The following is a 22,532-nucleotide window of genomic DNA, read 5'->3' as shown; positions in this document are numbered from 1 at the left end:
TGTAATAAAATTAAATAGATATGCTAAATCCTTTTAAGTAAGTTCTCAAAATGTTATCTTCTAAAAAGCCATATCATTATCACTTTCATGCGTGTTGCAGTTATAATTTGAACACTGGACTTTTCTTTTGCAGTTGTAGATTTTGGCCTTCATTTTCTTACAAAGGTGCAGTACGTAGGACTACTTACATAATTTAATGCAATACCGATAATTTGCTGTATAAATGTTACTTTCTTGTAATTTGGTCTCAGCTGAGTGAGTGATGATATCTTAATTGCTGGACCGATAATATTTTGTATTTTTCTCATTGCATGTAACACATTGGCACAATGTAAATGCTCATTGAACATTTTGTGACTGCTTAATTGACTGGTCCTTCATAAGATCATTTAATATGCCACATATAGATCCCAGTGAAAAAGTATCTATGGAGTAATTTATACCATCAAAAATGATTTTATTGTAAAATACTTTAAAGGAAATTTCGATTACAAAACCTCTTTTCTTCCTTTCTCTCCCCTCCTTTTTTATTTTACACACTTATTATCAAATCCACGATGTTCTAATGCTCAAGATACTTTCTAGAAAGGCATTATTTTCTAACTAACTAACACAGATTCTGTTTTTCCTCAGAAGATGTATGCAACCAGCCCTTACTCTGATCCTGTTGTGTCAATGGATTTGGATCCACAGCCAATCACAGACGAAGAAGAAGGCTTGATCTGGGTTGTAGGTCCTGTCCTTGCAGTGGTCTTTATCATCTGCATTGTCATAGCTATTCTTCTTTATAAAAGGTAGGTTTGCCCCATATTTCTATTGCAAAGACTTTATTATCCTTCTAGGGTCATTGTGTGGTTGATCTTAGTAGAAATACTTCCAATAATCACTGGACAAAACGGTGTCCATTAGCGTTAGAACAAAACGTAAAGACTCAGCTATTTAAAATCTCATTCACCATGTGGTATAGACTCTGTTGCCCAGCAGGCATAGATCCCAACCTCCATCTTCTGAGATACTTACTTACTTATGCAGAATGAGCGCTTTGCATGACAGCTGAGATGTTACTACATTCACAAGCAGATAGTCCCAAGGAAGCTCACACTGGATTGTTTCAGATCAAGTTGGCACATTTGCGTCCAGTTCATAAGTCTAACTAACTTGCTTGTCAGCTGAGATTCCCTGCCCTCCCCCCACCCCTGTGGCTATTTTCAAAAGTTAGCAAAAGTGGCTAAAAATAGAAGAGCAAAGAAAGAAAAGATAGGAAGAGGATGAACTTTTTCCCTTTCCCATTTGTGTCCAAGAGGAAATGCAAGGTACCATTTTCCTTTAGAAAAAATATAACCTTAGTCTTGATACCCCCACGTATCCATATGATTTAGTGTCTGACCACAGGTGGGATGCAAATAACCCACATTTACCTGTGTTTTCTGATCCACTCTTGTCAATCCCATTTCTGCCTCCATTACACATAAGCAAGATTTCTTCCCCTAGGTCACTGCTTAAGCAGTTGGATAGAAGACGTGAGTAATTCTTCTTCCCCTTAATCCTTTCTGACCTAAAAAATACAATAATGTATAAAATTTTAACAATTAACATCTCTCTTAAACATGTAGAATGACTGAATTCTGAATTCTCTCTCTCCCTTTATATCAATTTTTCTTTTCTTCCATTCCAAATTTTATTTTCATGAACCTTTAATCTGTGTTTCCTTTGTAGTGTGTCATCTGTCGGAATGCCACTGTGAAGTTACTCTCTTCCTTCTACTGCAAGATAGTTTTTCTCTCTTCTTCCCTCACTATAACCTTGACCTTCAAAATTAGATGAGAATGTCTTCATTTTGATGCTTGCTCACATGTTTAATCTGACAAGATATCTTATTTTCATTATCTCTTTTTCCCACCCGTATATCTCCCTTCATTGGGTTTACATTAATTATTCCTACCTGCATTCCTTTGTTCTTGGAATAGCTCTTTTTTCATAAGCTCTTCTTTTGACTCAAAAACATACTTTTCAAGACAGACACTTCTCCCTTGCAAAACTCTCTCTTATGAGGCTGTATTCCATTCTATTCCAGAGTTGAGAAAAAAAGGACAAGTTAGTTAAAGAAGTTCATACCATAGCCCATTAAATCACCTATCCTTTCTAGAATTAAAAAAAATAAATCCATCATTATTCTTCCCGATCACTGCCATCACTCAAATTGTCCACTCCATAAAATAATAGCTGAAAAAGCAACTGCTTGACAGGCCCAAACATCTTAGTTGATGGTTTCAATCTTCCCATCCCAGTCTGTATCTTATCAGTGTGCTCTTGTATTTGATCCCTTCTCTCTTACGTAAGAGCTAAAGGGCAGGAAGTGTGAGGTCCCACATACTCCAGAACAGTAAGAGATCCTATGTGAGTCCGAGTCCAAGCAACAGCTTTGCTGTTCAGGTACCGCACTTATTACCAGAAGAGAATACAAGAAGAAAAAAGTAAAAAGAGAATTCTAATTGTTTTCTGTGAAACATTCATTTAAGTGGTAACATCCTGCTGTGGGAGTCAGACCAGAAGACAACTGGTGGCTGACAGTTGCATTTCTAGATCATATCACGTGACATTGTGTGATTACTCAAAATGAACAAGATGCTTACCTTTTTTTAAGTGGTGACTCTATCCGGCTATCATTAAGTCATGCGTGCGTTGGCCAAAAAGTTCGCTCGGGGTTTTCCTGGTCAACCCGCTAGAAATCCTTTTAAAGTTTTCTTTATCCACACGTGCTTGAAAAAAATAAACTCAGTTATAATTTTTCCTAATCCTGCAAAAAGAGGCATCATATTTAAAGATTTTTATGACTGTTGAAGTTGCATTTCAGTGTGTGCATATGTAAGCATCGTCTAATGCAATTGTTGGGAAATGCACACATCCTCGAATGCTAAGTATATTTAGCTAACCATCTGAAAGCCCATGAAGCATTTCTGAAATAGAAATGCTTGCTTCAGCAGTAAAGAACATTCCTGACTTGAAATTCAAGTAGACCCAACAATGTCCTTCCTGATTATCATGAAACAGTTCAAGAGGAAATCTTCTGTAGGCAATGAATAGTGTCTTTAATAGCTTGGATCCTGAGCAAAGAAAATTATATAACAAACAAACACACTATATCCCTCTTCTTAGGTGCCTTTCAGTTTATACATAGGTCACTGGTAATGACTCAGAATGGAATGTATTATTATTATCAGCATTATTATTTTTAAAGTATTATTTCACTTCCTGTGTGCAAATAATACTTTGAGTCGGGAATGAGTATAAAATATTGGTGACGCACATATATCCTGTTGGTAATACACACCTGTTTACAAGACTACTTGTGTTTGTTAGGAATGGGTCTGTAGCTGTGGATGCTTCGTCCATATAAACAAATACATTTCACTGAGCTCTCCGAGGAGACTTTGAGACTTATCCCTATTAATTATGTTAAAATGGAAAAGCACACTTTCACATTCTATTCATTTGACTTTGTTTTCAATTTAATCATTTGAAAACTATAATATATTGATAATCAATGATAAAACATGTCACGGAGCCTTTGTAAGGGCCTAGAGGGCCATCAGAATAGTAAAACGTGTTTGGTAGGTCTTTAGTGTTAATTTCCTTGCACTAGGAATTTTTGGAAATCCGGTACTCTATATGTGATACATACAATGATTTAACAATTTAAACTGCAGAGAGAAGAGGTAGCAAAGTTTAGAAAAATACTGAACTAGGAAGCAAGAAACCTGAGTTCAAGTCCCAGCTCTGTGACTAGCTGGCTAAATGGGGTAGAAATTCATGCTACCACTCCTGGCCTCGGTTTCTTCACTTTTAGAAAATAAGTATGTAGATTAGATAATTGACTGACTTTTTTAATCTGAGAACCTAAAAAAAACCAAGTAACAGAATTAATACTATATTATTTCTGCCTCCAGTGCATGTGTAAGTTTTCTAAATGACTCCATGGTGCCCTTCATCTATCCTCCCCTACAAAGAAAAAAGAATCCATAAAGCAATTGAATGCTCTTTGATGTTCATCTACCCTGCACATCTGCTACACATGTAAGGCTTTTCAGTCGCTGGTTCTAAAACTGTCCAGGAATTATTCCTAGAGAAAATATTCTTAAAATAAAATGTTAACCTGACTGACTCTACGAAGAGCATTTCAAGATGGCTGAGAAGTATTTACCGTGTAGTATGGAAGGAAAAAAAAAATGGATTAGGAGGTTGGAAAGCGCTAAGGCATGGTCTAGACCAAATTCACATTCTTGAATAGTAATAGTCTAATGTGGGTGGACACTGTAGAGAGTAAATAATTTCCATCCCCACCCCAAGATGTTTAGTTTATGTGTGAAGACCATGAGGTAGCTGTGACTAAAATACAGACTTTGGCTTTTTCACCTTTTCCCAGATCCAACATTGGCTCCCTGTGGGCTCTGCCTCTTTAAGTCGTCTTTTTGTATCAACCCTACGTATATTTCCAAGGTGTTATCAAAGAAAGCAATGCAGTCCAGACTATTCTGAGATGCTATGAAGAAATGGGCTGCCACGCCCCCCCGCTCTGGGCAATGCCTTCCCTAAGCCTGGAAAGCCTTTCCTCTCACTCCACTCCTCCGGCCTGGCAAAACCTAACTCACCTTTTAGAAATAAGCTAAGCTAAGATCCGCTTACTAAATGAAAGCCTTTCTGAGTGACTGTCCTCCTCATGTCCTCTGTGCTGTACCAGTTCAGGCTGCCTTAGGGTCCCCTGCTGTACGCTCTTAGAGCACTTTCTACTTCTCTATATTATAGAACCTACCCCATCACTGCCATTGCCCATTTTCTTGGCTTTCTCCCCCCACTAAACTGTAGGTCAAGGACTCCGTCTTATTCCTCATTGTATTCCTTGTGCCCGGTAGAGTGCATGGTACAGGGGACTACTGAATAATCAAATTTACACAAGTCCAATAGTGATACACTCAGTTCCCTCCTCTTGTTTACTCCATCACTGCTTATCACGTTCATCTTGACTGGCAAGAGCTGTAATAAAACCCTCAGCCTGTAATTTAAATACACCACTTCCAAAAGAATTCAAACTTAGATATTGGTACCAGCTATGTACCCATGTGTGCAGCAAGGCTGACATTGCTGTGGCAGAGGGAGTGAAGCGCACGCCATGCACTGGTTCATCCTAATATTCAACAGCCTTTTCGTATACAGAACTGGCAGTTCACTAGGTATTTCTCTTCCTCTCAGAGGAATAGCTTTTCCTACAACTGATTCACTGATGACCTCACGGATTAAAACTAAGCAAGCTGAGGACATTGGTAGGAATTTTTACAAGCCTGGTGCAACCAGCTAAATTATTTTAAGAATAAAAAGAAGAACCTGTGTGTTTGATATCATTTTCATTATTCACTTTGTATGTGTGTGTTTGTACAATTTAAAGGTGGACTTTGTATTTTTGAAAAGAAATGGACTGGATTGCCTTAAAGCCAGATCCTCCAGCAATATGGGTGTGTATTATGTCATTCGCATTGAAGTGGACCTGGCACCTTTATTTTTCGCACTTGAGAACTCCCTAAACACTTTGCAATTGGCCTCAACATGAAGACCGTTTAGATGAATTCTCTTCAGGTGAAGGTTATACTCTCTGCCCAAAGGACATGGTTAAACAATACACATATTATCACAGGTGAAAGTGTCTATGAGAATGAGCTGCAAGTGTTCACAGACAGCAGCGCCTCTGTGACTAGGAAAATACCTGTCATGTCAGTGGCCGGTAATAAAAATACTTTTCTGGATTAGCACAGCTATATAAATGGGTCATGCTCTGTAGATCTATAATGATGAATATTATATTTTCCAAAACTGAAAATGTATTTAATCTTTTACTAGAAAGAAAAAACTTACGATCACCTTACTTGTCAAAAGGTGTTTGAAGAAATCATTTCTGCCACTTTCGTAATCTGGTGGTGTATTATGCAATTGTGCAGATTTCTGTGCAGGTCAATGCAATTTGCAGGTGTTTTAAATCATTAAAGGAATACTGTATCTCTTAACTGAAGATTCTTAAATGAACTAAATTTCTTATATGGAATGAGGTCATATTCCCATTAAGTACAGTAGCAGTTGTCTCATGGCGTGTTTTGTAAAAATCAAATTATATCTCTACCATCAAACACTTCCTGCGATATAATTAATTGTGGCAGTGTTTTGTGGATTGATGAATGAAAGCGAGTCTGACACTAACACACACACACAAATGTTTTGCTTAGCCATGTACGCTCATGTCTCCCATTTGCTTCATGTCTAGAGGCCTTTAAATATTTTGATATGCTATCATTTTCTAATGTGTTATATATCCCTGATTCTGAGCACTGTTAAATCTTGGTTGTCATGGTTACTCTTGTTACCATTGGCCAACTAACATTTAGCCTTTCTTTTTCTTTCTTTGCTGCATTAAAATGGAGCAGTAAACCTGACAGGTGAGGAATAGAGAACCCCTTTCATGCTCAGTCCAAAAAAAAAAAAAAAAGATACGGGTAGACTTTGGAGGTATTGAGGGGGCGAGGGTGGAGGTTGGATATAAAAGATGCAACTGGCAAGGGGAAGATGGACGAAGCCTAGATATATAAAATAATTTTGATATTAAAATGATTTGGGGGGAAATAGTTTGTCTATATATGAAGACTAGAGTATTTAAAGCCAAATTTAGAAGGTACTAAAACCAGTCTGAGTTTTGTTTGTAGTCAAGGTTAAATGAGCATCTGTATGTGTTAATGTAAGCCATTTTTCTTTTGTTTTTACTGAAAGTTTGATCTCAAGACACTGTGTACAGGAATACTAGCATTCTCACACCCTGCTAATGTTGATGTCAGTGCCTTAGTGAAAACTTATATTTAATTCCAAATTATTTTCCCTGTCTTCCAGCCTTGAATAATACTAGCAATAATAACAATAATAATCCCTATACTGCTTATTTGTTGATCAGTCGAAGCTAACCCTGCAGCTTTCTAACACATACCTAGATGTCTATATATGAATTCCTGATTAAACTAAGAAAAGGATCTCAATGCTCCTCTAACCCGCCTCCCTCCCAATGTTGTATTACAGGGGTTCTCTGGGAGTGGCCCCTGGACAAGCAGCAGTGGCATCAGCGTCACCTAGGAACTTGGTAGAGACACAAATTCTTGGCTCCCCCAAATCCCAGAACTACTGAATCAGAAACTCTGGGAGTTGGTCCAGCAGCCTGCCGTTTAAACAAGCCCTCGTAGGCGACTCCGATGCATACCAAAGTTTGAGAATTACTGCTGTATTACTGTCCCTAAAATCACTTATTACACTTTCACTGGCAGGAAACTCAGACTATCTCTGAGAAGGTGTGCTTGCCATTAATCCAGCAGGAAACACATGCAAAATAGTTTTTCTAGCCCAAAACCAAAACACTTTGACTCTAGTTAATACACTCAGAGATCCACCTTCTCATTACAACACTGTCCTCATTTCACAATTTCATCACTACCTTCTCGTTCTATTAAAATGAAATGGGCCACAAAGTAGATATCATCTTTTAACACTCCTTCTCTATTTTATAAGTGAAGAAATTAAGAAGGTTTGTAGTTGACTTACCCAAGGAGATTCACACCAATAGTCGTAGAGTTGGGGTTCCATTCTTAATGATGTCAGAATCGTTAAGTGTCCCAATTGATTTCTTTGACATCTCTATGAATATTCAAATAAATATATTTCTTCCAAAAGCCTGTACTCGTATGTCTGAATATCTTTGTTCCAAGTAAATAGATATATATGATCTGCCACAAGATCATCCTTTTGTTTTTTTCTCCCCACTTTACCTGTAGATAAGAACCAGGTGAGAATAAGTGAAAATAAAACCCCGCTTAGACCACAGAGCAGCATTTTTGTTGTACAGTATTCACAGCCCCCCAAAAAACACATACTTTTATGGTATTAGCAGTTTCTGCCATATCTGAAATGTCATGTGATCTTCTATTTTCTTTTCACCCAGATAACCCCTGCACGTGGTAGATACTTCTCACTGTGAGAAATAAACTTACCCTAGGGCTTTATAATCCTAATAGAAAAAAGAAAACAGCGAGGCAAAATTCAGAATCTGGTTCAAGTCACTATTTGTTGCTTTTTTTCTATCAGTAGACGAAAATGAGAATAATGAGACCTCTGAAAACTTACCAGAAAAAAAAAAAAAAATGTTACTCCTTACGTTCCTGTTGGGACTGATTTAGATCATTATACACCATTTAGTACCTTGCAACAGTAAATTCAGTTTTTAAAAATGACCACTGTTACTGATGATGACCAAACTCTTCATCTTGCAAATCTTCCTTAGAAATTCTTTGTTGGAAAACAAACATTTTAACACATTTCTGTTTAAAAATAATGCGATAAAGAGTGTGGGCAGCCGGAATCACCCCTGTTGTGATCATCAAAACTAAAAGAAGCAAAATAAAATTTAAACAGCTGCTTTTCCTAGCTGGCTAGGACTTCTGGAGTCTGATTTCTTGGAGATTATCTTACTTGGACAGATTAGGTGAGGGAGATGTTAGTTATTAAATGTCGGGACACCCCTCCCGTTTATTACGATTATGAATTGTAACTTCAGTCCCCATGCTCTGGGCTTTCCGAGACTCGTCGGGCAACAAGATGGCATTTTCAACTTTCCTGGCGCCAGAGAAACTGAGTAAATGTCTTTAGAGAGTATTCTTTCTTTCCCTGTGTCTCACATCACTCAGCCTGGCCTCAGCACAAAGGAAGATAAGGAGGGTGTCCCACAATATCTGCAAGAGTGAGGGTCTCCTTGCCCAGATATTTCTTCATGTGGTTTCCGTAATCCTGCAAGAAAGACTGTAGAGCCACTTTGAAAAGGGATAAAAATCCAGTTTTCAGTCATGGGATCTGGCGCATCAGTAAAGCCATGTGCCAAATTGTGTGAAAAGACCCAAACCCGAAAAGGGCCACTGGGATTACTTGGAGAAGACCAACCATATGTTTGTCACACGTGGGATTGATTGGCCACACTCGGCGGTGTTTCATTAACCCATTTAGATCCTGCATCTTCGAGAGTAAAACGTCTCTCTGTATTGTGAGGCACATACCCCCAGCATAAACACGGTGACATTTTCTATTGTGAAAGTGGTCATCATATCCTTCTTTCCCATTGTCTTCCTAGACCCTTTTTCTCTTCCTTCTCATATCTCTCGGACCAGTTCTCCATCTCTTCTTTTCCTTTTCCTTCTCATTTTCTACTCCATATAACTGGAGCTGCCAGTACCTTTGGCATGCCTCCAACTCACTGCTTTCCTCCGATTGGTAGTAGGGCTTGGCAGTATGCTCAGTCCTAAGGCTATACCTGACACTTTTAGGTGGAAACAGAGAAGCCTGAGACAGGTTAATCCAAGGTTCTGAGAGAGCAAGGTGTCTAACAGGACTCACCCCCAAATATTCATTCCACTGAGGATGTTTTGCTGAAGGCAATGCACTTGAGCAAATCAAGTGTGCTTTCCCTTCACATCAATCTGCCCTTCATCCCCTGGTTGGTTTTATTCTATACAGATGAGCAGAGATGGAAAGAAAGGCTATTTAACAGGAGCCCTCTGGCTAACCGTGGAACGACCTGGGTGGCACTGAATGAGAGCCCACTGCCACAGCAACACTAACGAGCTGTACCACCGTCATATCAAAAAGAGAAAGGGAGAGTTCCTAAATACTGCTGCACCCTTTCTCCAAATAAGAATGCCTTTGCTCTGAGAAGGGGTGAGATGCTAGGATTATGCCTCCGGCCTGGAGATTGCTGGAATCTGTATTTGGAATAAAGCACTGTTTGAAAAGTTCTCCATTAGTTAAGTGAATTTTTAATCTAATTCAACCTTAAAGAAAATAGCTAGCTACTACTCTGTGATTATTTGTTTGGGGGGCAAAAAAAAAAAAAGGATAAAGAAATCTTACGAGAAAACCTCACATTTCTTGCATAGACATTTATTAAAATTACATTATGACACCTTAAGCAAAGAGAGTTAGCCTGACACCATAAACAGCTGATACTGTTTTTTCCTTGGGATTTGAAAAGAGAAAAGGGATGTTGGTTTTGTGTGGTCCTGATTCTCCTACCAGGTATTAGGTTAACTGGAAATCTTAGAAATGCACTTACTGTATTTATCTGGTTCTGGGAAAATCCAGGGCAGATCCACTTGGTAGCCCCCAGTCATGTATCCTAAAGGGAAAAGGAGGGGGGCAGATTTAGCTGTTTAGCTTGAGGCCCAGTAGTTTCTATGAGTTTTTTCCCATGGTAACCACAATTTTAGTATTGGTTACTAGGGTTACTCTATCCTATCCCTCACAAATAGAACTAGTGGATGAGGGAGAAAAGCTAAACAAGTTTCCAAACCTATCTCACCAACACCTCCTTAAGCCTAAAGGCAGAATCACTGAATTATTTAAATCCAGAGATAAAGGAGGACTTTGAGATGATCCACTTAAAAATTTCGGACCTGAGGAAATACTGTACGCTAGGAGAGAAAAAAGTAACCTGAACAGGGCTTCCCTGGTGGCTCAGTGGTTGGGAGTCCGCCTGCCGATGCAGGGGACACGGGTTCGTGCCCCGGTCTGGGAAGATCCCACATGCCGCGAAGCGGCTGGGCCCGTGAGCCATGGCCGCTGAGCCTGCGCTCTGCGACGGGAGAGGCCACAACAGTGAGAGGCCCGCGTACCGAAAGAAAAAAAAAAAGTTATCTGAACGAAGTCACAAAAGTCAAAAAGTTTTAAACCTGAAAATGGGGGGTGGGGGGTTAGGAGGGGCATAACTCTGCTTTTTTTTAATCTGTTTCCATTTTTTTGGTTGTCTTACTCTTAAATTTTTATTCTCTCCCTATAGGAAGAGGGCAGAGTCTGATTCTAGAAAGAGCAGCATACCAAACAGTAAGGAGGTCCCTTCACACCATCCAACAGACCCAGTAGAACTGAGGCGCCTTAATTTCCAAACACCAGGTAAGAGGCATGACTCCTCTTGTCCATAACACAGTGTTTACTGAAAGTTTTACAGCCCCGTTGATATCGCCTTGAGGGGTGAATAGATCACTTTATTTCAAACAATTCTTTGTCCTCCTCTTTTACTCTACTATTTTTGAGACTCACCAAAACATATGTCTTGAAAGGAAATTGCATTCTTTGTGTAAATCTGAAGTGGGGTGGAAAAAAGAAAAAAAAAAATTTCCCTTCAAATTTTGGAAAAACTATACTCTTAAGAATATCTACCGGGGGCTTCCCTGGTGGCGCAGTGGTTGAGAGTCCGCCTGCCGATGCAGGGGACACAGGTTCGTGCCCCGGTCCGGGAAGATCCCACATGCCGCGGAGCGGCTGGGCCCATGAGCCATGGCCGCTGGGCGTCCGGAGCCTGTGAGCCATGGCCGCTGCGCGTCCGGAGCCTGTGCTCCGCAAACGGAGAGGCCACAACGGTGAGAGGCCCGCGTACCGCAAAAAAATAAATAAATACATAAAAGAATATCTACCATTTTTATGGGCTTAGCATGGTTGATTATTTTCCATGACACCTATCTGGAAAGAAGAATTCAGTTTCTCATCTTATAAAGCAAATGAATGGATGGATGGATGGATGTTACCTCATCCATCCCATTGGGAAAGAATACATTTTTTTCTCGATTCCCCTATTAATTTGTGTCTGTGTTACTCTGAAAGAAAGGGGAAGGGACGGAGAAAAACAAAATGAGGAAAAAATTTGTATCTTTTAAAATATTACCGAAACTAAATCTCACTGACCAATTTAGCTTTCTTACTGGGGAGACACACTAAGTGACTGAGGATAAGAAAAACATGTCTGTTTCTTAAATTAAAGAACATTAACTGCTTCAACAGAGGAAAAATATTATTCCTGCTGAGGGGCATTTTGTACAGCATTGTTAATTCAAGGCTAGCTCTATTTTACTTTCTTTCACCTAAATCTTACTTATGCCAAATAACAAAGAGTAGAGAGAGGTAAAAACATAAAACTGAGTGGCACTGTCTTAATACCTAATGATAATGGACAAAATTAAAGAGCTGATCTAAGCAGTCTATTTGATTAAAATTTGATGGTAGTATTGCACCCCAATTGTTTGAAAGTTTTTTTGTGTGTCAATGGATATTCTATTTTTATTAAACTACACATTCGCAGTGAATTGCTTTGAATTGAAAATACACAGTTTATTGTGTTTAGCGTATTTTTTATCTTACATGTAGATATGTCATAGTAACTAGAAACTATTCAGTTAAAAGAAATGCCTGGCATTTTTTAATGTGGCTATACAGGTCATCATAGAAGTGGGTTGTTTTTTAAAATTCTATCTCAAATGAGGTTTGTTCTTTAAAAAGCAAAAGATATACCTTCATCAGCATAAAAAGTAAAAGAAAATTTTCACATGGCCGAAAATCTCCTATATGGGAATTAATTTAAAAGGCTGAGTATAAAGGCGATGGTAGCCCCAAAAGAAGAGAGCCAGTGGGAGTGCTATCCCTCACCACCCCCAGCGCCATCAGAGAATGTTTCCAGGCATAAACGCATGAGTGGCAACTGTGTAGAAAGGATTATTAGCAGAGTGCTGGTGGCTGCAGGTAGGGAAATATAAATGCCTTTAACCAAGACACCTCCACATTCAAGAATTCTATAAAGAATCTAATTTCCCCAATGTATGTGGGAATATGAGATCCATTTATAGAGAGAACCTGCTAAATTCTATATAAGTCACTGGAAAGGAGAATGAAGGTTACAACTGAAGTGACATAGCTTATATCACCCATGACTTTACCAAATTAAAATGGGGACCTAGGTATATAAGAAGGTATCAGTTAACTAAGATTAGACTTCTCACCTCAAATGGATAGTAGAATAAAGTAGGCAAACAGTAAAAAGGAGAGAGGATTTAGTAGAGGAAGAGAATAGGACAGGAGAAACTGTCCCAAGATCCTTGCACATCTGTTCACTGAGGCAGCATTATGTTGTACTCAGGTAAGCAGTCTGCTTAAGCCTGATTTGTTGAAATAGTCTACGTGCCTCCCAAGCTCTGTGATGTGGCCTGCTGTCCTGAAAATGTGACCAGTGTACACAGAAAATTGTACCTAGCTGTCAATGTGAAATTCCTAGAAACGTTACAGTTTTCTTCAGCCAGGATGGATTCCAGCCAGTGGCTATGAATTTCCTCAATTACTTGCCAACGGGATGAGATCAGAAGTTGGGATTGTTAACCAAGTATCTATGTTGTGCTATTTCTTCCTCCCTGATTCACGAATAACCAAGGGCTTTCCTGGATGATGAAATAAAATGATCCTTTTATTCTAAAGCACCTTTCTTAGGTGTTGCACAGGAAACAATTTAAATTTTTACTTATTTTTTTGGATTTTAAACCATTTGCCCTTCCCTTTTTGAAATGTGCTTTTATATACAGCATACCTTTGGGGATATAATTATCCACAAACATTACAAAATTTGACAGTGTTTCTTAATGGTGTGCATAAGTAGGGAATTAAGAAGCCAGGATTTTCAATGGAATCAGAAACCTGTGATTTATATAACCAGCCCCTAGCACAGAACTTGTTCATGAAAGCAAATTGATTTCCATTTCTGATGGGTCTGTTGTAGATGACAAAATGTCAAACTAACATTATCACTTGAAATTCAGTAGGTCTTTCAGAAGGTAAAGGAAACATATTGCTTAGTTCACTGATTCTTAGTTCTACTTTCCTTTAAGGATATTCACCTTGTGACTGAAATATCTGTTTACATTTTAAGTTACTTATTCTTGTTGGAGAGTCTAGGTTTAAAGAGTCAGACTTTTTTTCCCCAAATTCTGCTTCATATTTAAAAGATACTGAAACATACATTTAAAATTTCATATAAATACAGTATTCTGACATTAAGTACTTCAAAGAATTCTTTCCTTAATTGCAGTGCACATCTGTCTCTGGGTCAGGGAAAGGAAAAGGTGAGAATTTTGTCCCTTGCCGCTCAGCTAAGGCACAAAGTGAAGACGGAGAAATCTGTTCTTTTCCCAATAACCATCTTTGTGAGGCTGTGGGGTGTGGAGAGAAACATTGCTTTAGCACACTTACCAAATCTGGGGTGATAATCAAGTCCCTCTGTTTGTGAAACGCTGTATTCAAGCAACTGAACAGGACAAGGAAGGCTCATGCTTTCCCAATTAAAAGCAGGTACCTATGCTTGTAGGTATTTTCCACAAATATATTTACCTGTCTGTTAAGGTTCAGATGGCAGTATACAGCCAGGTTGTATTTGCAAGAACCTGAACTACCTAATCTCTTAGGAGAGTATGTTGTACAACATTGAGTCATCAGTTATTGGTGTGTGGGGACAGTCAGAACTGGTGTGGAATACGTCAGTTGAAGTAGCATTGCTGTGTCACCAATGATTTAGCAATGTAAAATGGAGAGCTAGGTGTAGAGGGGATCATAAGAAGGGATCATTTAGCTAAGGTGAGACTTACCATCTCAAGTGGGTAATGGAATAAAATGGACACGATGAGTAAATGAGAGAGGAGATGTAGTAGAAGAATTTTCTAGAATTATTAACTGCTCATCAATGTTTTACAAGCCTTTAAGATCTGTGGAGGAAGGGAAGAAAAGATTCACTTACAAAAGATGCTTTTAGTGAAGCTTCTATTAAGCCTTACACATTTTTGTAGACAGTGGGAACTGGGTGTGTGTTAGGATGGCTGAGAGATGAGTTACATGTTGAACAAAAGTGAACTCTTTTTGTTGGGAGGAAACTTTTCTTTTTTTCTGTTAAAAAAATTTCCAAGTCATTTTATAATCCTTCCCATCAACATTTCTTAATTATGTTTATTGAGGAAATTTTTTTAAATAGAAAATAAGCTTGTTAACAATTGTTACACGTAGATTATGGCTATACAGTTGTGCATTATATTATTTACATTTTGTGTGTGTTTGAAAAGTTTCAGAAGTTGTAAAAGGCAAAAAAAAAACACTTAAAAAAGAAAAATTACTCTTCATCTCACCACTTATTTTTCTTCTTTTGAAATATTTAAAATAAAAAGTAAACGATTTCCTATAACTACTCCAATTTGACCCTCCAGAAATATCTACCATATAGAGCTCCATGCATATCCTTCCAGAATTTTTAATATGTATATACAGTTCTTTAAATGATAAAATATATAGCAGGTATATAGACAGATGCATATACATGAAATTTCCTGTTTTACCATTTAACTGCATAAAAATAGACCTGTTTCCAAGGTACTGTATTAGGTTTTACCTCCTTTTTAACAGGTGAGAGTATTGATGCTGTTCTGTTCTACAGAGGTCACAAAATATATGAACTCAATCCTCATTAATGGATGCTCAGTTATTTCCCGTATTTTGCTCTTACAAATAATACTGTAATGAGCAGCACTGAGCCCAGATCTTTTCACATCTTGTTGTTATTTCTGTGTGATAGACACCTGGAAGTGTGATGGCAGAGTCCTAGGGTAGGCACATTTACCGTTTTGATAGAGACTGACAATTACAAATATTTTTGAAGTATCGTAAAAAGCTTTCACGGACCGAGTAGCCCCTCTGGGCAGTGGCCTCTAGAATTGCACAAAATGACTAAGATAAATATACTACTGTCAAAAGATGGTGATTTATCAGAAAACCAAAGAAATGACTGATACGTGTTCCGATTTCTCCTTTTTCCAGCAAAGCAAATTTAGAAGTTCAGCATCTTAAAGAAATAAGCTTTTTCTCTAGTATAAAAAAAGGAGTAAAGGAACATATAACTAATCGCATCATATGGTACACTAGTCACCACCTTTCTTGGTGCCTGCAAACTTCTCCCCAAGGACCAACCCACTTTGGTTGGTCCAAAGTTTTTAGAATTTTATTTTCCTGCAGAATTCTTTCTCCCAGTATCTGTACCCCTTCCTCAGAATCCTCCCTTCCCCCACCAAAAAAAGAAATTTTTTTTTTTTTCAAACAAAAACGAAACTCTACTGTTAGGGGCTTCCCTGGTGGCACAGTGGTTAAGAATCCGCCTGCCAGTGCAGGGGACACGAGTTCAAGCCCTGGTCTGGGAAGATCCCACATGCTGCGGAGCAACTAAGCCCGCCCGTGTGCCACAACTACTGAGCTTGCGCTCTAGAGCCTGCAAGCCACAACTGCTGAGCCTACATGCCACAACTACTGAAGCTCGCGTGCCTAGAGCCCATGCTCCACAACAAGAGAAGCCACTGCAATGAGAAGCCCGTGCACCGCAATGAAGAGTACCCCGCTCACTGCAACTAGAGAAAGCCCGCATGCAGCAACAAAGACCCAATACAGCCAAAAATAAATTTATAAAAACAAAACAAAACAAAACAAAAACTCTAGTGTTTGTACTTGCACCTTTTAGGAAAAGATATTAAAAAATAGATGATCAGATGTTACAACATAAAAGCCTCATTTTCATTTTGTGGATGACCTTAATATGTTTTGCCCTAAAGCATACATGGATGGTAGGAGATTGATGGGCTGTGAAAAACAAAAACCAACTCATAAAAAGTTAACGCATCAGAAATAGCAGTATCAGCAGCAGAAATGTCTGCACAGCAACTGAGTGGTTTTGAAAGCTCTTGAGACATGTCTTCTGATGCATTAGTAGTATTAAGTGGATCAGGGCTAACAAGATCCATCTTTACATATATCTCCTTATATTCATATTTTGTATCGTAGGAAACTAAGCCATATGATCTAGATTAAGAACACCAGATGTATTCTTTTTATCTTATATTTCAGAAACATTGGTTCATTGAATCTATGGTATATAAATGGTTATATTTCTGATATAAAGAAAGATAGTTTGTTCAAATTCTTCAGTTTGAGAAATCCCACATAAAAATGATTTTTAATTATGCCATATAGTGCTTACCTGAAGAAGCACTCTTGTAGTATCTTTCCCTTAATGATGATCCTAGTCATGGATTAAGTCAAACTGTCACTGTTGTACCAACAAGCAATTATACCTTACAAATCAATCTTCTCGTTTGTCTTTAATTTACCATTCATTCGTGAGGCACATTGTAAACACAGAGTATTTGTAGTTATTCAGGTTAGGCTAAGTAGTACATATTATGTTAAAAGCTGAAAAATATTTTATAAACTAAGTTGCTATGATTTATTAAGTCAGGTAGGTATACTTCTGATTTGATGAACAAATTAACTTCTCCCTGTTCCATGACCACAACCTTTTTTTCAGCCTTTATCACAATTTGTTGGAAAGGAAAACCATGAAGAGAGTATTACTGCATTATCACACATAAATATTATCAGGAAAAATCATCTAAAAGATGTTCCACCGGGCTTCCCTGGTGGCACAGTGGTTGAGAGTCCGCCTGCCGATGCAGGGGACACGGGTTCGTGCCCCGGTCCGGGAAGATCCCGCATGCCACAGAGCGGCTGGGCCCGTGAGCCATGGCCGCTGAGCCTGCGCATCCGGAGCCTGTTCTCCGCAACGGGAAAGGCCACAGCAGTGAGAGGCCCGCGTACCGCCAAAAAAAAAAAAAGATGTTCCACCACTCTTAGTGACCTCACTTAACAAAACTGTTATAAAGTTGTAAAGTGCCTGTTGGCATTTAATACAAGGTTAAAAAATATGGCAAGAATTTGATAAACACTCTCTACAGATAAAAAAGTCATTTGAAACTTACTGTGGGTTAGATTACTGACCGAGTAAAATAGAACATTTGAAAAGCAAAAACATGGGAAATTAGGGTTTTTAAAAAAAAAAAAAAATTCTGCTGAATAGCACTACAGTTTTTAACATGAACTAAAGGTATACATTCAAAATATTTTCATGGAAGCTCACAAAGTTTTGGTAAGAAGTGACTAAACAATGCAGGTGTGTGTATAAAGTGCCCTTTACCTGTTTCCCACCAGTCACACAGGCATACCTTCTAAATGAAGCTAGTTCGTCACAAACTGAGGGTAGTTTATGTTCCTTTGTTACTGAATAAGTAGCCCGAACAGTTTCACAAGCCGATATCGATATACATGACACCACTCTCCCTGGGGTGTTCAATGATTTAAGAGACAGCATAGCATAATGAGAAGTTGCCTAAATGAGAATTGACAAGGTCTGGGATCAGATTCCCCACACATAGCCATAGTTTTACTGATAATGATGACCTTGATCAAGTCCTTTTACCCATCTGAGCTTCACTTTCCTTACTAGTGGAATTAATGCGACAGGGGAGGGGAGGATAGATGAACCCACAGAGAGTGAATCATGCGAGAAGTATACACTGTCCTGCTCCCCCGCCCCCGCCAGTGTCTCTCCCAGTGCCTGTGGACACAAACATGCTTCCTGTCACTCTCAACCTTCTTTGATTTTAATTCACACAACAAAGGAACAGTTTGCTCTTCTAAAACAGAGATCACAATCTTGTTAGCCAAATGTGGCCTCCAAAGGTCTTGTCTTTGACCCCTACTGGATTTCAACAAAATTTTGAGTCAGTAGTGAAAACAGAGGAAAGTCACGTAATTATCTGGGTTTTCAGTTGCTGTTGAGAGCCTGAGACGCCTCACCCTCTTGGCTCTGTAGTACTACCTGGAAAGATATCTGCTAGAGCTTTGCACCCTTCTAGAAGTTCTCCACAGTCTACACCAGCCCTAAGGATGGCCCTGACATTGAGACAGAGTTCAGTTGCCATTCATCTAAAGCTTATTATTATTACTTTTTTTAAAAATAGAGAACTATTTCTCTTTCCTGAGACGCCACTGAAAGTAGAGAAATGAAAGCTTGTTGCACAAAAGGCTCCTTGTTGCACAGAAATGGGGAGGAGTACATTACTTGTGAAAGTGTTTACTGTTCAGTACCTGGTTATGTTTAACCATTTACCTAACCGACCTGGCCGCTTGAGCCACTGGAAACCTTGACCCCTGCTTGAGGAGATCGTAACTTCCATCCTAGAAATAAAACAGTAAAGATGCCCAAACCACTTAAGATTTTGTTGTTGACTAGATAGGCTAAAATATACAGGTCACTTAACTTTTCTAGACTTCAGAGCCCTCTTGTATAAAATGAAAATGCTGGACTAAGTAATCTCTAAGGCACCTCTCAGCTTACAATGCCACGATTTTAAAGTTTTACATCTTATAAGGAAGCCACCATGCAGTTACTGTCACAAATATTTACCCTGTTAAAAGTAGCCATCGGGCTTCCCTGGTGGCGCAGTGGTTCAGAGTCCGCCTGCCGATGCAGGGGACACGGGTTCGTGCCCCGGTCCGTGAGGATCCCACATGCCACGGAGCAGCTGGGCCCGTGAGCCATGGTCGCTGAGCCTGTGCGACTGGAGCCTGTGCTCCGCAACGGGAGAGGCCACAACAGTGAGAGGCCCGCGTACCACAAAAAAAAAAAAAAAGAAAAAAAAAGTAGGCATCATGTTTTCTCATCCAACCTAAGGCAGGTTTCAGTGACTACCTCTGTCATTTTCCATGTTGACAGTGTATATTGTGGTATCATAGCTTCAGAATGAAAACTCTGCTCAGATGCAACGTGTGCCTTTAAAATGCATTTATGTTGTGCATTTGTAGCTTTGAACTGATGAGGTTGTGACCCTGGCAAGCCCTCATCAGCTGTGAGCTGCACTTCAAGTTCTTGTTAATAATAGCTAAAGCACTAAAACTCGCTAATGGAGACTTAGAGCAGGTTCAAGGGTATCACCAGGAGAAAGCTGATCTCATTCTCATAAACTCTGATTCTTGAACGAAAAAAATAAAGTTACAGCCCCCTGCCCCCATCAGAAATTCCCAAAGGACTGAGACTCATTACTGGGGAACTTTAAAAATATCAATGTCTGGCTCCCATACCCAGCTATTCTGAGTTAATTGGTCAGGTGTGCAGCCTGGAAAGGAGGAATTTTAAAACACCTCAAATTGCGCTATTGTGAAAACACTGTTGTAATAAAACGGTGATTCACAGACTGTGAGCAAAGCCAGCTTGCCAGACAAAAGATTGAAAAGAGACCACAGTGAGGTCAAATTCATAGTTTTCTTAGTGTCTGCTTTTTTATTCAGATTCTAGCATGCTTGATTATATCCTGTAATTTTTTTTTCCCACGTTGGACAATGGAGAAGTTTGGGGAGAATTGTATAACACTATTTTGCAACAGACCCTTGGTGATTATTTTCTGATACGACCTAGAGTTTCATGTTAAATAATAAATGCTGTAGAAGATGTGGAGAAAAGGGAATCCTCCCACACTGTTGGTGGGAATGTAAATTGGTGCAGCCACTATGGATAAGAGTACGGAGGTTCCTTAAAAAAAAAACTAAAAATAGAGTTACCCTATGATCCAGGAATGCCACTCCTGGGCATATACCCTGAGAAAACTCTAATTTGAAAAGACACATGCACCCCAGTGTTCACTGCAGCACTATTTACAATAGCCAAGACATGGAAGCAATCTAAATGTCCATCAGAAGATGAATGGATAAAGAAAATGTTGTATATATATCCAATAGAATACTACTCAGCCATAAAAAAGAATGAAATAATGCCATTTGCAGCAACATGGATGGACCTGGAGATTATCATACTAAGTGAAGTAAGTCAGAGAAAGACAACTATCATATCACTTACATGTGGAATCTAAAATATGATACAAATTAACTTCTTTACAAAAGAGAAATAGACTCATAGACATAGAAAACAAACTTAAGGTTACCAAAGGGGAAAAGATGGGGGGAGGGGTAAATTAGGAGTTTGGGATTAGCAGACACAAACTGCTGTATATAAAATAAATAAACAACAAGGTTCTACTGTATAGCACAGGGAATTACAGTCAATATCTTGTAATAAACCATAATGGAAAATAACATGAAAAAGAATATGTGTATGTATAACTGAATCATTTTGCTATATACCAGAAAATAACAGAACACTGTAAATCAACTACACTTCCATAAAAAATAAAATAAAATAAAATAATGAAAAGGAATAAATAAATAAGAGTTTCACGTTGGAAGAGTTTCACCCCACGTTTATTCTTCAGCATAATTTTTATGTTGACAGTTATTCGTTTTGAATACATGATATAAGATCATAATTTGGTTAGCTAAAGAAAACTGTATTAAACTGAATTCAAAAAGTTGACAATTCAACTGCATATATTTTCTGTTTTCTAGAATGTAAATGCTCTCCACCCCTCAAAGAAAAGATAGTTACTTTTAGAACCTTTACATATGAACTACATCCACAAGACCCTTCTCTGCTCAGACATCCTATCTACTTGAGGAAGAAATGAGTTATAAAGAAGGAAGTGACTCCAGAATTTATCTAGCCCCACATTTTTATTTCACAGAAGAAGAAACTGACGTGCTTGATAACCAGAAGTTTGTCCCTATTAGTAGATGGCAGATCCAGAAGTAGAACTCATATTCAGTATACTAGTCCATGATTTCTTCTCCTGAACCATCAGATTCCCACAAAGCTTTCCTCCCCTTTCTGTGAAACATCCATTCTGCCCTTTTTACTTGTCCTAGAACGTCAGTGCGATACTGTCAAGTCTTACATAATGATTCTTGAACGCCAGGATATTGTTGCATGTGATATATACATATCCTGAATTAGAATGTAATGGATCAGTGCAGGTTTCCTTGGATTTCTCTGTAATTAGCTTCCAAAGTAATACTTCCAGACCATGTGCCAGTGCATGCCAGAAGTAAATATGCTGATCGCGTCTTTGGTTGATTATGACGGTCTTCTACTGCTGTTATACTAATACTTTTCCCATCTCCAACTGGCTTTACTTTTTGCAGCTTTGAGCAGTAATTCAGTCCCCTACGCCTCCCTGATTGGCTCTGTGTCCTCCCTCTCTAGCCAAACCACCACTCAGTCCATATATGATAATAACTCTCTCCCACGATTCGCTCGAAAAGGTCTAAACATCTTTGTCTCTGTTATTTTCTCTGTTAAAGCACTGTAATGGATGTCCACATCATTCCATTTCCAGATAAACCTAGAGTCTCTTGTGCCTTTGCATTTCCACTCTTGTCATTGGGGGCGCCTCATCTGGATAAGATCACTTTAATTATTAGACCACCGTCACCCACCCTCTCCTTCCACAAAATGTAAATGAGTTCAATTCTACCATCTATAGGGAAAAGTTTCAGAAATGGGTTCCAACATTTATGTCCAAATGCATAATTATATCAGCAACAAAGAGTTTCTACTTCCAAGGCGACTCATTTTCATTGGATCTTCCGTTAAGATTTTAGCTGACTGAAAACAGACTTTCACAGCCATGAACACTAAAATACCACCTATCACAGCACAGTGCTAAAATGATTGGAAGAAGCAAAATAGTTTTTTACCTGACTTACCAAACCATTGATAATTCAGCATTTGAGACAAAGGAACTCACTGGGTGGCTTTCAATAACAGCACAATATCTAAAATACCCATAAAGTAATTACACATTGTGTTGACTTAGTGGTCACCATACCACAGCCTGACACCC

At 38.8% G+C, this 22,532-nt stretch overlaps 1 protein-coding gene across 6 annotated transcripts in view; it reads left to right on the top strand.

Moving 5' to 3' along the window:
• The window catches only part of PTPRD (protein tyrosine phosphatase receptor type D), a 2,140,681-nt gene that overhangs the window by 2,003,141 nt on the left and 115,008 nt on the right, over positions 1 to 22,532 (top strand). For 3 of the 6 annotated variants that reach the window (XM_060014745.1, XM_060014743.1, XM_060014742.1), the window contains 2 exons: positions 634 to 794; positions 10,901 to 11,013. In XM_060014745.1, the coding sequence (XP_059870728.1) occupies positions 634 to 794; positions 10,901 to 11,013 (274 nt within the window). Of the gene's footprint in view, positions 1 to 633; positions 795 to 6,464; positions 6,480 to 10,900; positions 11,014 to 22,532 lie in introns of all 6 variants that reach the window. The other 3 variants (XM_060014746.1, XM_060014744.1, XM_060014741.1) reach the window with 2 other exon arrangements.

The sequence above is a fragment of the Delphinus delphis genome, chromosome 6 (assembly GCF_949987515.2).
Source record: "Delphinus delphis chromosome 6, mDelDel1.2, whole genome shotgun sequence".
Classification (NCBI taxonomy): Eukaryota; Metazoa; Chordata; class Mammalia; order Artiodactyla; family Delphinidae; genus Delphinus; species Delphinus delphis.
This window is presented reverse-complemented; position numbering and strand designations above follow the sequence as displayed.